The 14,934-nt window shown below is 45.4% G+C and overlaps 1 protein-coding gene across 1 annotated transcript in view; it reads right to left on the bottom strand.

The window, feature by feature from the left end:
- LOC140430135 (low-density lipoprotein receptor-related protein 2-like) overlaps positions 1 to 14,934 on the bottom strand; it is an 80,692-nt gene that overhangs the window by 61,911 nt on the left and 3,847 nt on the right. The window contains 4 exon segments of the mRNA XM_072517646.1: positions 5,649 to 5,820; positions 6,148 to 6,273; positions 6,369 to 6,485; positions 10,048 to 10,368. Of these exon segments, the coding sequence (XP_072373747.1) occupies positions 5,649 to 5,820; positions 6,148 to 6,273; positions 6,369 to 6,485; positions 10,048 to 10,368 (736 nt within the window).

Genomic DNA, 14,934 nt, shown 5'->3' with positions numbered 1-14,934 from the left:
GGGAGGCACCACTACTTTGAGACGGCGGATGAAGCGTGGACTTTTATTGTAGAAGAAAAATTGGAATGATTGGACTACGAAAATGAACGTTTGGACAAAGTGGTGGGACGAGTGGGGGGGGGGGGGGGGGGGGGGCGAAGAGGGATTGTATGATTAATCCTGCGGTATGGTAACTTTTCTTTCTCCCACAGGTGATGGGGGGAGGTGGGGAGGGAGAGGAGATGGGGCGTTGGCCATGGGAGGCGGGGCCGAGGGAGAGGCGCGGGCTTGGTTCCCGCGCTATGATAATTATGGCGGGAATAGAGAAGCAGGAAAGAGGGGGCGCTGCACGGGGCGAGCCGTGATCACGGGGGGAAGCAGAGGTCAGCCAGAGTTTGCTGACTTCTGGGAGCAACATGGGGGGGAGTAATTACGCTAGCGGGGGGGGTCTAGCGGGGGGGGGGGGGGGGGGAAGGGGGGAATTACTGGGTTGCTGCTGCTGGGGAAAGGGGGGAGTGGGTGCGGGAAAGGATGGGCGGGGGGGCACCGTCTGGGAGAAATACAGCCGCGTGGGAACTGGGCGAGAAGCTGGAAAAAGATGGCTAACCGGCAAGGGGGGGGGGTGGGAAGCCCCCCAACTCGGCTGATCACGTGGAACGTGAGGGGGCTTAACGGGCCGATAAAGAGGGCACGAGTACTCACACACCTTAAGAAACTTAAAGCAGATGTGGTCATGTTACAGGAAACGCACCTGAAACTGATAGATCAGGTTAGGTTGCGCAAAGGATGGGTAGGGCAGGTGTTCCATTCGGGGCTGGATGCGAAAAACAGGGGGGTGGCTATATTAGTGGGGAAGCGGGTAATGTTCGAGGCAAAGACTATAGTGGCGGATAACGGGGGCAGATACGTGATGGTGAGTGGCAAATTACAGGGAGAGATGGTGGTGTTGGTAAACGTGTATGCCCCGAATTGGGACGATGCCAATTTTATGAGGCGAATGCTAGGACGCATCCCAGACCTAGAGACCGGAAAGCTGATAATGGGGGGAGACTTTAACACTGTGTTGGAACCAAGGCTGGATAGGTCGAAGTCCAGGACTGGTAGGAGGCCGGCAGCAGCCAAGGTGCTTAAGGATTTTATGGAGCAGATGGGAGGGGTGGACCCGTGGAGATTCAGTAGACCTAGGAGTAAGGAGTTCTCGTTTTTCTCCTATGTCCATAAAGTCTATTCACGCATAGACTTTTGTGTTGGGTAGGGCATTGATCCCGAGGGTGAGGGGAACGGAATATACGGCTATAGCCATTTCGGATCATGCCCCACACTGGGTAGACTTGGAGATAGGGGAGGAAACACCCTGGAGAATGGATATGGGACTAATGGCGGATGAGGGAGTGTGCTTAAGGGTGAGGGGATGCATTGAAAAGTACTTGGAACTCAATGACAATGGGGAGGTTCAGGTGGGAGTGGTCTGGGAGGCATTGAAGGCGGTGGTTAGGGGGGAGCTGATATCAATAAGGACACATAAAGGGAAGCAGGAGAGTAAGGAACGGGAGCGGTTGTTGCAAGAACTTTTGAGGGTGGACAGACAGTATGCGGAAGCACTGGAGGAGGGACTGTATAGGGAAAGGCAAAGGCTGCATGTGGAATTTGACTTGCTGACCACAGGCACTGCAGAGGCACAATGGAGGAAGGCGCAGGGTGTACAGTATGAATATGGAGAGAAGGCGAGCAGATTGCTGGCACACCAATTGAGGAAAAGGGGAGCAGCGAGGGAAATAGGGGGGGTGAGAGACGAAGATGGAGAGACGGAGCGGGGAGCGGAGAGAGTGAATGAAGTGTTTAAGACATTTTATAAAAAATTGTATGAAGCTCAACCCCCGGACGGGAGGGAGAGAATGATGGAGTTTTTGGATCGGCTGGAAATTCCCAAGGTGGAAGAGCAGGAAAGGATGGGATTGGGAGCACAGATCACGGTAGAAGAAGTGGTGAAAGGAATTAGGAACATGCAGACGGGAAAGGCCCCGGGACCGGACGGATTCCCAGTTGAATTTTACAGAAAATATTTGGACTTGCTCGCCCCGCTACTGACGAGGACCTTCAACGAGGCAAAGGAAAGGGGACAACTGCCCCCGACTATGTCAGAAGCAACGATATCGCTTCTCTTAAAGAAGGAAAAGGACCCGCTACAATGCGGGTCCTACAGACCAATCTCCCTCCTCAATGTAGATGCCAAGGTCTTGGCCAAGGTAATGGCAATGAGAATAGAGGAATGTGTCCCGGGGTGGTTCATGAGGACCAAACTGGGTTTGTGAAGGGGAGACAGCTGAACACGAACATACGGAGGGGTAATGATGATGGCCCCACCAGAGGGTGAAACGGAGATAGTAGTGGCGATGGATGCCGAGAAAGCATTTGATAGAGTGGAGTGGGATTATCTGTGGGAGGTGTTGAGGAGATTTGGGTTCGGAGAGGGGTATGTTAGATGGGTGCAGCTGTTGTATAGGGCCCCAGTGGAGAGTGTGGTCACGAATGGACGGGGATCGGCATATTTTCAGCTCCATAGAGGGACAAGGCAGGGATGTCCTCTGTCCCCATTACTGTTTGCACTGGCGATTGAGCCCCTGGCGATAGCGCTGAGAGGTTCCAAGGGATGGAGGGGAATACTTAGGGGAGGAGAAGAACACCGGGTATCTTTATATGCGGATGATCTGCTACTATATGTGGCGGATCCAGCGGAGGGGATGCCAGAAATAATGCGGATACTTGGGGAGTTTGGGGATTTTTCAGGGTATAAATTGAACATGGGAAAGAGTGAGCTGTTTGTGGTGCATCCAGGGGAGCAGAGTAGAGAAATAGAAGACCTACCGTTGAGGAAGGTAACAAGAGACTTTCGTTACCTGGGGATCCAGATAGCTAAGAATTGGGGCACATTGCACAGGCTAAATTTGACGCGGTTGGTGGAACAGATGGAGGAAGATTTCAAGAGATGGGATATGGTAGCATTGTCAATGGCAGGGAGGGTGCAGGCGGTTAAGATGGTGGTCCTCCCGAGATTCCTTTTTGTGTTTCAGTGTCTCCCGGTGGTGATCACGAAGGCTTTTTTCAAAAGGATAGAAAAGAGTATCATGGGTTTTGTTTGGGCCGGGAAGACTCAGAGTGATGAAGGGATTCTTACAGCGTAGTAGGGATAGGGGGGGGGCTGGCACTACCGAGCCTAAGTGAGTATTATTGGGCCGCTAATATTTCAATGGTGAGTAAGTGGATGGGAGAGGAGGAAGGAGCGGCGTGGAAGAGATTAGAGAGGGCGTCCTGTAGGGGGACTAGCCTGCAGGCTATGGTGACAGCCCCATTGCCGTTCTCACCAAGGAACTATACCACGAGTCCGGTGGTGGTAGCTACACTGAAGATTTGGGGACAGTGGAGACGACATAGGGGAAAGACCGGAGCACTGGGGGGGTCCCCGATAAGAAACAACCATAGGTTTGCCCCGGGGGGAATGGATGGGGGATATGGAATGTGGCAAAGAGCAGGTATAACACAATTGAAAGATCTATTTGTGGATGGGAAGTTTGCGAGTCTGGGAGCGCTGACCGAGAAATATGGGTTGCCCCAAGGGAATGCATTCAGGTACATGCAATTGAGGGCTTTTGCGAGGCAGCAGGTGAGGGAATTCCCGCAGCTCCCGACACAAGAGGTGCAGGACAGAGTCATCTCAAAGAAATGGGTGGGGGACGGTAAGGTGTCGGATATATATATGAAATGAGAGACGAAGGGGAGACTATGATGGACGAACTAAAAGGGAAATGGGAAGAAGAGCTAGGGGAGGAGATTGAGGAGGGGATGTGGGCAGATGCCCTAAACAGGGTAAACTCGTCGTCCTCGTGCACCAGGCTAAGCCTGATTCAGTTTAAGGTATTACACAGGGCACATATGACTGGAACACGGCTCAGTAAATTTTTTGGGGTGGAGGATAGGTGTGCGAGGTGCTCGAGAAGCCCAGCGAATCATACCCATATGTTTTGGTCATGCCCGGCACTACAGGGGTTTTGGATGGGGGTGACAAAGGTGCTTTCGAAAGTAGTAGGAGTCCGGGTCGAACCAAGCTGGGGGTTGGCTATATTTGGGGTTGCACAAGAGCCGGGAGTGCAGGAGGCGAAAGAGGCCGATGTTTTGGCCTTTGCGTCCCTAGTAGCCCGGCGCAGAATATTGCTAATGTGGAAAGAAGCCAAGCCCCCGGGGGTGGAGACCTGGATAAATGATATGGCGGGGTTCATAAAGTTAGAGCGGATTAAGTTCGTCCTAAGGGGGTCGGCTCAAGGGTTTACTAGGCGGTGGCAACCGTTCGTCGAATATCTTGCGGAAAGATAGATAGGGGAGAACAAAGAAGGCAGCAGCAGCGGCCCAGGACTTGGGGGGGGGGGGGGGGGGGTGGCCTGAGACAAGGCAGTTGCCAATTAGGGCTAGTTTTTTTTTTTTTGTTATTTAATATTTATTTATTTGTGGTTGTTTTTGTTTAAATTTTAACAAGGTCATTATTATCTGTATTGTTACAATGTTGTGTAAAGGATGCACAATGTACTGTGTTGGTTGACCAAAAATTTTCAATAAAATATTATTTTAAAAAAAAGTTAGGCAGTAGCCCGACACATTTAAGAATCTGCAGAATGTCTGGACAGGACACGGTCATGATACTCAAGTGAACATCACAGCACCTACATAATGACAGACAGAGCAACGGACCAATTAGCACACACAACACGACAGCCAATCACAGACAAGAACATACACAGTACAAAACAAGAAACACAACACTTCCTGGGCAGTCCATCAGGAGACGGCACAGGGCAAGGACCTCCGAGCCAGACACACTCAGTCACCACGTGCAGAGTACCAAGTTTGTTATATAAATAGTTTAAAGGAATAAAACTGCATTGTACCAATCGCAACCGTGTTGGTTCGTCTGTATCTCAGAGCACCCAACACTTCAGACACCTCTCCCTCTTAAAGCAGGCTTTGAAAATATCCAGAGGCTGGCAAATAATTCTGTGTTTACTAACTTGTGGTTTTTGACCAGTGAGGTTTTTTTTTAAAAATCCAATTAAGGGGCAATTAAGCATGGCCAATCCACCTATCCTGCATATCTTTCAGTTATGGGAGAGAAGCCCACTCAGACACTGGGAGAATGTGCAAACTCCACACAGACAGTGACCCGGCATCGAACCCAGGTCCTCGGCACCACTAGGCAGCAGTCCTAAAGTGGTGATGGGGTTTGCTTGATTGGAGATAGAGAAGCTACAGCTAGAAGTTGTTCCCTTTCATTTTATTGTTAAACATTGGTCATGATGTTGAGGCAGTTTAATACTGTGTTAATGAAGTTCTCCCATAGCCTTGTCAGAATTACTCCAGAAGTGAAGTATCCTTTCAAGTTACAAATTTTTAAAAAAATGTAAATAGCGTTCCTGTCCAGTATCTTGGCAATTGGTGTTTAGTCTCTGATCTGGGATCGTATTATTGTAAAATGAATTTGAAAAAAAGGTGGGATCTTGATTCAATTTCCCACATGTGTCAAACAAAAGGAAATCCAGATGAGGAGATATTTTAGTTCAGGACACTGTAAAACCTCAGAATAATTTTTCAGTAAGCTAGGATTATACACAACACTTCATTACCTGAAAATTGCCTGCTGGTCCAAGTCAGCCCAGAATATGGTCTGTTCAGCAATATCAGCATCCAGTGCTACAACATTTCTCAGTTGCATTGCCACCTGAGTGTACTCACGATGCTGCAGTCCAAGCTTCCGGATGTCATGGCGATTTGTGAAGATCAAATAAGGCTCTTTTCCTATGCACATTAATAACTATAAGAACCAGCATAAAGAGCCAAAAGCAACTCAAAACCTTCACATTCTAAATTGGTTTAGGAACAGCATTTTAAAAGTCCAAAAATATTATTCCAATATTCCCAACTGCTCTCCAGAACCCTTGCAGACATTCTACCCTACATGTAGCTGTAAAGTGTGGTCAATTCCGCTCCAACCCACAGATTTTTTAAAAAAGGATGTCCTGAAACTTATCCAGTCTTAAGTTTATGCACCCAAGTGCCAGGCTATACATATAGAGATTGAAGATCTCTATTAATCTCCAGTTTAAGAAACTTTGTTGTACTTACCAACTGCTTTGCACACTCCATTCACTGGATCCATATGATATCCTTGGTGGCATTCACATTTGTAGCTCCCTTCTAAATTGATACAAATTTGACTGCAGGTTTCAGATGTTTGACATTCATCAATGTCTGGAAAAGAAATAAGCAATTTCATGACAATCATTGAAGGTGACCATTTTCCATAAGCCGTTGTTTCTTTTCTTCTTTAAAAAAAGGTTTCTTACCTACACAAGTCCTTGTAGACAAGTGAAAGCCTGTTGGACATCCACATTTGTAACCAATAAGAAGATCAGTGCAGATGTGAGAACATCCTCCATTGTTCATTAAACATTCATTCACATCTGCAAAGACAAAAATACAGATGTCAAATCACCACCTCCCCAGTCGAAACATGTCAGAATTGAATTGGAGAATTATACGAAATAGATACAAATTCAAACCTTTAGCTTCATTACTAGTTTTTAAATGTATATGTGCAGTCAAAATGCAAGGCAAGTTAATGACAGTCATGACAGTCATATCCGTGGAGGTCAGGATTTTCTTAAATAACTAATGCAAGACAGGAAATCCAACCACAACAATTTAAATGTTCAGAATAAAATAAAACAGGACTTTACAATAATAAATATGGTTAAGGATTACTGTAATTCAATGCCAAACAGGTTTGAATGATAGTCAAGACTTCAGCATTTATCAGTCTCAATTCTAGTTGTCCAATATGGATAGCTACTCAAACACAACCATATCTGCAACCACAAAAGTGTGTTCTGCCATCAATTTCAGGATCACATGGATGCCTGGAACGCTTCCAACATTAAGCCAATTGTAAAAAGGATAAGGTCAGGCATTCAGAGCTGTGGAAATTGCAAGAAGCCCAAATGGTTAAAATTGGAGGTTGTCTAGAAGAATCAGTAGGCTCAAGTTTGAGGGATGCCTCTCTACACTGAATTTACATATTACAAGATACAATGAACTAGCACAGACAATGCAAATCACAAGTGTTTAAGGCTCGAATAGGGAAGAATGCAGTCTGTGATCATCCAATATTCCAGTTGGTGGTCAATAAACAAATTGTAAAGGATTTTTAAAAAACTGGAGTTAACAAAAATAGGAGTAGGCCATTTGGTCCCTCAAGCCTCATCTTCATGGAGGAAGACAAAGCCTCCCTCAAATGTGACAGAACCAAGGACCAGCAAGATTGAGGACCTGTAGTGTTAGTGTACTAGAGACAATGGGACTGGACCTGATGATCTCCATCCCAGGGTGAAGGAGGTGGCTTTAGAGATGTGATACATTAGCAATCATTTTCCAAATCTATTCTGGAATTGTTTCTACTGATTAGAAGGCAGCAAATGTAATCCCATTAAATCAAAGGAAGAGGGGAAATACACAGACATGCTAGCAGAATCTCTTAAAGGATATGCTACCACAACATTTCAAAAATGATATAAGTTGTTAACATTAAGGGAAAGGTTATAAAAAACAGTTGCGAGTTTAGAACAGATGAGAAATGGGTGTTTTTTAAAAAAAAATCAAGGCCTTAAAATCCAAATGCACAAAGTCCCACAGATTAAAAATGTAAATGTAACCACAGTCCCAGAGGACCATAGGTTGCAAGGGTGGTGATTTAACCAGAGGGTCAGCTCAGGCAAGGGGTAAGTTTGAGAAGCCTTCATGAATAACCTCAGTACAGGGATTCAACCTATGCTGTTGAGTGACTGTTCAGCCAACTGAGCTAGCAGATCCCCAATAGGGTAGTAAGCAAAATTAGAGCACATGGGGTTGGCCAGGGGGGGTACACTGGCATGGATTGGAGACTGTTTATACAGTAGGAATAAATAGGTCATTCGCAGGCTGCCAAGCGGTGACTAGTGGGATGCTGCAATGGCCAGTGCTTATTCACAATCTAGATCAATGATTTGAATGGGAGAACCAAATGTAATATTTTCAAATTTTCTGATAAAAATTGAGAGAATGAGAGTTTACTGCAAAGAGGCTTTGATCTAGCCTTAGTGAGTGGGCAAGAACACAGCAGATGGAATGTGGAAACGATTACCCACTTGTCAGAGAAACAGTATTTGTTAAAATGAGATTGAAAGAGACATCTTGGTTTTCATGAGTCAGCTGATATGCAGGTGCATTAAACAATTAGGAAGGCAAGCGGTATGTTGGTCTTTATCGCAAGACGATTTTGAGTAGTGGTAGTGGAGTAGAGTGGTCTCGCTGCAGTTGTATGGAGCTTAGGTGAGACTGCACCCAAGTGTTGTGTAAACATTTTGGTCTCCTCACCAAAAAGAGATCTTACCAAAAGAGAGATCTGCCCTTCAGGCAGTTTGATGAAGGTTCACTGGAATTTTCCAGTGAGGAGACACTGAAGAGACAGGACCAGTGTTTGCGAGAGAGAAAAGAATGGGAAGTAACCTCAGTATACCATTTTTTAAAAAGTTAAAAACAAGCTAGATACAGAAAGGATGTTTCCTCTAGCTGGGCGTCCTAGAACCAGTGGGCATAATCTCAAAAGTAGACCATTTAAGTAGGACTGAGAGAAGGCAAAATTGCTTCAGTGAGAAGGTGGTGCATCTTTGGAATTCTCTACCCTGGGAGACTGGAATGCAGAGCAGATTCAAAGGGGCCAAATGGCCTACTCTATGTTTCATGTTCCTGTGTATGGAACGTGTATATTAGAACAGTCTTGAGGCATACTCAAAACAAAATTCACTCAAGTCTTCAATGCAATCTAGGAAATGGCACAGGTATTTAACATAAAAACTGCTTAATGTCCCAGTCCAGTGGACAACTGAAAATTAGAAGGGAGCAGGGTGTTCCTTGAAGTTAGAGCAAGTAGCTTCACAATCCAATTCAGGATTCAGACTACAACCTGCATAGAGACCAAATAATTCAAAGCACAGTACTCTTCAATAGATTGGATCATTTAATTTACTGTGGAAAGCCTCAATTTCAGCCATCAGCACTTGAAGGCTTTTTAAATTAACTTTCAATCTTGGGAAAGGATGAGCACCAAGAGCATATACAGCGTCAAGTGGTTAGTACTGCTGCCTCAACAAGAGGGAACTGGGTTCAATTCTGACCTTGGGTGACTGGAGTTAATTTCTCCCCATGCTCCGTTTTCCCCGCACAGTCCACCCCATGCTCAGTTTTCCCCGCACAGTCCAAAGATGTGCAGGTTAGGTGGATTGGCCATGGTAAACTGCCCCTTAAGTGTCCAACGGTTAGGTGGGGATAGGACAGGGAAGTGGGCCGAGGTAGGGTGCTCTTCAAGGGTTGGTGCAGACTATGGGCTGAATGCCCTCCTTCTGCACTGTTGGAATTCTATGAGTTCTAAAATTCTGAGATTTTGAGTAAGAGCTCTCCCTTGATTATCAGTGCCTCATTTGAATTAAAGGAATTGCTAAACGCACAATTCCGACACGAAAATGTCACTTAGGTCTAGAGTGACAATGAGCTTAATCACGAAACAATATAGGAATGGAGACAGTTGCATCTTAAGACCATTTCCGATCACCAGAGTCAAGGCCTATATTCAGGGTCTAGGGGTCCATCTGTGCTCTCGGTAGGTGTGGTGTGAAGGTCCCATGAAACTATTTCAAAGAGCAAAAGCATCCCTCAAAATATCCTGGTCATTGCTTTCCACCTCCACCCTCTTTCTCCCCCCCCCCCCTCCCCAGATCAGAATTACTTTACACATAATTTGGTCTTTGCCATTTGTGAGAGCTTGCTGTGTAAGTTGGCTGCAACATTTCCGACATCACAACAGTCATCACACATACTGGACTTGTGCAAGGCTTTGTTAGAAGGGCGAGGAGCATGGCCTGTGTACACTGACTAATTAGATTTAGGAATCATCACCACCAAAGTGTGAAGCCTGCAAACAATTAAACTTACTGCATTCTTTAAGGGATTCATCGCTCTGGTCCATGCAGTCTGGATGCCGATTACACACTAGAGACACATTTATGCATTCCCCACTTTGGCATTTGAAATCGTTGAGTCCTGTGCATTCTAATTGTAAAAGAGAACAATGTAAAAAAGCTTTGAATTACCTGAAACATTGGCAGTTATTTCAGCAAATTATAAACCTACCACTTTTGCAAATGCCTTCATCACTGCCATCAGTACAGTCCCAAAATCCATTACATATTTTATTGCCAGGAATACAGGAGCCATCACCACACTGGAAATTACCTGGATTACATTTTCGTGGTGCTGAAATAAAAAAAGAGGTTCAAGTTATTCATACCACCAGAATGTTGACATTTGTAGATATTGTAAGGGTTCTTGCTGTTTACTCCCTTATTTCCCCTCGTTTTTTGATCTGCAGATGATTTATGGATGTCGTCAAGGCAGCCTGTACCCTCAATTCAAGCAGAAGGAATCAATGGCCTGTGCCTTTAATTAACCAGGAAGAATCCGGAAAGTTGCTGGTTTAGACTGTTGATTGCAGACTGGCCACCATTAGTGATGACTGTTGATAGGGACTGGTTTAGCAGTTGGCTAAACAGCTGGCTTGTAATGCAGGACAAGGCCAGCAGCGTGGGTTCAACTCCCATACCGGCCTCCCCGAACAGGCTAGGGGCTTTTCACAGTAACTTCATTGAAGCCTACTTGTGACAATAAGTGATTATCATCATCGACTTGGCTGATGGCTAATGAATTGACCCAAAAGACCGTGCTCTGCTGGGTAACAGGTGGTGATTGGGTCTGATCCTACTGGAATGTTGAGGTTCCAGCTTGATTTCACTTTTGATTCCGACAGACTGGATGGAGTTCTAACTAACTATCCAAAAAGATCCAGCACATCCTCTTCAGAAGGACACCGAAGGCCAACTCCCCCAGCAGGTCTTGGGGCCATTCCCTCAAGTCTGCAGAAGCCAGATGTCAAAGAGCTGAAAGGAAGATTTAATGTGAAATAAAGTGTCCTGCCAGAAAGATATAGGCTGATTTATGTTGTAGGTGTAACACAAGAGGCTTCCTTGTGGTACACTTGACAAAGGAAGCTTCAGACGTGGAGATAACACGTTTATTAAACTATTTACACTTCTATTATTCGGGTTAGACACTACTGCTAATCCTACTATAGCTACCCAGACTGACTAACCAGTTGCTGCAATCCACGTGGTGGGTGTAATATTGAATCAACCCTGTCTCTGTACTCACCGACTGTCTCCACTGGAAAGAGGCAGATCGTGTGTGGTGTCCTTTATATATGGGTTGGTGTAATGCCCCCGTGGCCGTGTCACCTCGTGTATTGTGAATGTCTATTGGTCGTGTCCTATCTACTTGATCTATTGGTGTAGTGTATGTGTGTGTGTGATGTCTCGTGCTCCCTCTAGTGTCTAGCTAGCCTACATGCATTTACATTGATGCACATCACCACATAGGCCAGGCCTGAATGTGCACCTCGAGGTGTACCTCAAGCTGAAGGCCCAGTTCGATAAGGAGAGTACTGCATTCTCTTTCTAAACTACCAGGATTCTGAATGATGAACAAAACTCTGCAAAGTTGATCATCAGCTGTAAATCAGAGACAAGCATTTTGGACTTTACTCCTTTCCACCCAGGTTTGTGGTGCTGTGGACAGTAAAGTGTGTAGTGGCTTGTTAGCCAGTTGTATTTACTGCATATTAAATTATTCTGGTTAAAAGCAAACAGCAATTGTGTTTCAACTTATAAACTTGGTGATTGTAATTATTGGGCAGCCAAGGGCCAAAGACTTGGGAATTTGTAACCCCAGGACAAGTGGGGCTGGAATTGACCATGCATAGCATCATGAAATGTCGAAGCTTCATTCCTGTTGGACCGCTTGACAGCTCTGGAGCTGCAGAGCCGTCAAGCGGTCTAACAGGAGCTGCAGATACTCACTTTGGAGCATCCACGATGCGGAGGACGTCGTGGATAGCAAGTTTAGCGCGTTGGTCACACCGCAGGTGAAAGTTACTAAGGGAGATAGAAAATTGGTGACCAAAAGACAGAGCAAGAGTAGGAAGGCAGTGCAGGTGTTCCCTGCGGTCATCTCCCTGCAAAACAGATATACCGCTTTGGATACTGTTGAGCGAGATGGCTCACCAGGGGAAGGCAGCAGCAGCCGCCAGGTTCATGGCACTGTGGCTGGCTCTGTTGCGCAGCTGGGCAGGAAGAAGAATGGCAGGGCTATAGTGATAGGGAATTCAATCAGAAGGGGAATAGACAGGTGGTTCTGCGGACGCAATTGAGACTCCAGGATGGTATGTTGCCTCCCTGGTGCAAGGGTGAAGGATGTTTCAGAGCAGCTGCAGAACATTTGGGAGAGGGGGGGAAAAAACAGCCAGCTGTCATGGTGCACATAGGCAACGATGTAGGTAAAAAACAGGACGGGGTCCTACAAGCTGAATTCAACGAGTTATGAGTTAAATAAAAAGTAGGTCCTCAAAAAAGGTAGTAATCTCAGGATTGCTACCAGTGCCACAAGCTAGTCAGAGTAGGAATGTCAGGATAGATTAGGATGAATGCGTGGCTCGAGATGGTGCAAGAGGGAGGGATTCAAATTCCTGTGGCATCGGAACCGGTTCTGGGGGAGGTGGGACCAGTGCAAACCAGACGGTCTGCACCTGGGCAGGACTGGAACCGATGTCCTTGTTTGGGGGGGGGGGGGGGTTTGCTAGAGCTGTTGGGGAGGGTTTAAAATAATGTGGCAGGGGGATGGGAACCGATGCAGGAAGTTGGAAGATAGTAAAACAGGGACAGAAATGAAAGGTAGTAAGGGGGAAAGTGTAAGGTAGAGAAGCCGTAGTCAAAAATCAAAAAAGGGCGACAGTACAAGGCACAGTGACTGAGGAGAGTTCAGTGAATAGGTCTAGTAATACTAAAAGGAATAAAACTGGAAGTAAAAACATTAATGGTAAGCGACGCGGCAGGTCATGAAGATATGGGTTCAACGACAAGGAAAATTAGAAAAGTTATGAGGAAATATAACTTGGGGGGAGGTTACTGATCGAGGTGTTAAGATTCAAAACGAAGGTTAAAAAAGCCAACATAAGTGTACTTTACCTGAATGCTCACAGTATTCTGAATAAGGTAAACGAGTTGATGGCGCAAATCGTGAATGACTATGATTTAGTGGCCATTACTGAAACATTGTTAAAGGATGGTCACGACTGAGAGTTAATATCCAAGGGTATCAAACTATTCGGAAGGACAGTGAATGGAAAGGGAGGTGGTGTGGTTGTGTTATTTAAGGATGACATCCGGGCAATAGCAAGGGATGACATCGGTGCTATGGAGGATAAGGTGGAATCCATTCGGGTGGAAATCAGGAATAACGAGGTGAAAAAGTCACTGATAGGGGTAGTCTGTAGGCCACCAAATAGTAACATTATGGTGGGGCAGGCAATAAACAAAGAAATAACTGATGCATTTAGAAATGGTACAGCAGTTATCATGGGGGATTTTAATCTACATGTCGATTGGTTTAACCAGGTCGGTCAAGGCAGCCTTGAGGAGGAGTTTATAGAATGTATCCGCGATAGTTTCCTAGAACAGTATGTAATGGAACCTACGAGGGAACAAGCGGTCCTAGATCTGGTCCTGTGTAATGAGACAGGATTGATTCAGGATCTCATAGTTAGGGATCCTCTCGGTAGGAGTGATCATTATGGTGGAATTTAAAATACAGATGGAGGGAGAGAAGGTAAAATCAAACACTAGCGTTTTGTGCTTAAATAAAGGAGATTACAATGGGATGAGAGGGGAACTAACACTGGGATGAGAGAAGAACTAGCTACGGTAGACTGGGAGCAAAGACTTTATGGTGAAACAGTTGAACAGTAGAGAACCTTCCAAGCAATTTTTCAGTGCTCAGCAAAGATTTATACCAACAAAAAAAGGACGGTAGAAAGAAGGAAAATAGACTGTGGATATCTCAGGAAATAAGGGAGAGCATCAAATTGAAGGAAAAAGCATACAAAGTGGCAAAGATTAGTGGGAGACTAGAGGACTGGGGAATCTTTAGGGGCAACAGAAAGCTCCTAAAAAAGCTACAAAGAAGAGTAAGATAGATTATGAGAGTAAACTTGCTCAGAATATAAAAACAGATAGTAAAAGGTTCTACAAATATGAAACAAAAAAGAGTGGCTAAGGTAAATATTGGTCCTTTAGAGGATGAGAAGGGAGATTTAATAATGGGAGATAAGGAAATGGCGGAGGAACTGAACAGGTTTTTTGGGTCGGTCTTCACAGTGGAAGACACAAATAATATGCCAGTGACTGATAGCCTCAATTCTATGACAGGAGAGGACCTGGAGAGGATTGTTATCACTAAGGAGGTAGTGATGGGCAAGCTAATGGGGCTTAAGGTAGACAAGTCTCCTGGCCCTGATGGAATGCATCCCAGAGTGCTAAAAGAGATGGCATGGAGAATTGCAAATGCACTAGTGATAATTTACCAACATTCACTAGACTCTGGGGTGGTCCTGGTGGATTGGAAATTAGCAAACGTGACGCCACTGTTTAAAAAGAGAGGTAGGCAGAAAGCAGGTAATTATAGGCCAGTGAGCTTAACTTCGGTAGTAGGGAAGATGCTGGAATCTATCAAGGAAGAAAGAGCTGCAGACGCAGCATGGGTTCATAAAGGGCAGGTTGTGCCTAACTAATTTAGTGGAATTGTTTTGAGGACATTAACAGTGCGGTAGATAACAGGGAGCCAATGGATGTGGTATATCTGGATTTCCAGAAAGCCTTTGACAAGGTGCCACACAAAAGGTTGCTGCATAAAATAAAGATGCATGGCATTAAGGAG

This window comes from Scyliorhinus torazame, chromosome 9 (genome assembly GCF_047496885.1).
Source record: "Scyliorhinus torazame isolate Kashiwa2021f chromosome 9, sScyTor2.1, whole genome shotgun sequence".
NCBI lineage: Eukaryota > Metazoa > Chordata > Chondrichthyes > Carcharhiniformes > Scyliorhinidae > Scyliorhinus > Scyliorhinus torazame.
Note: the sequence above shows the minus strand (reverse complement) of the source record. Positions and strands in the feature narration are given on the sequence as shown.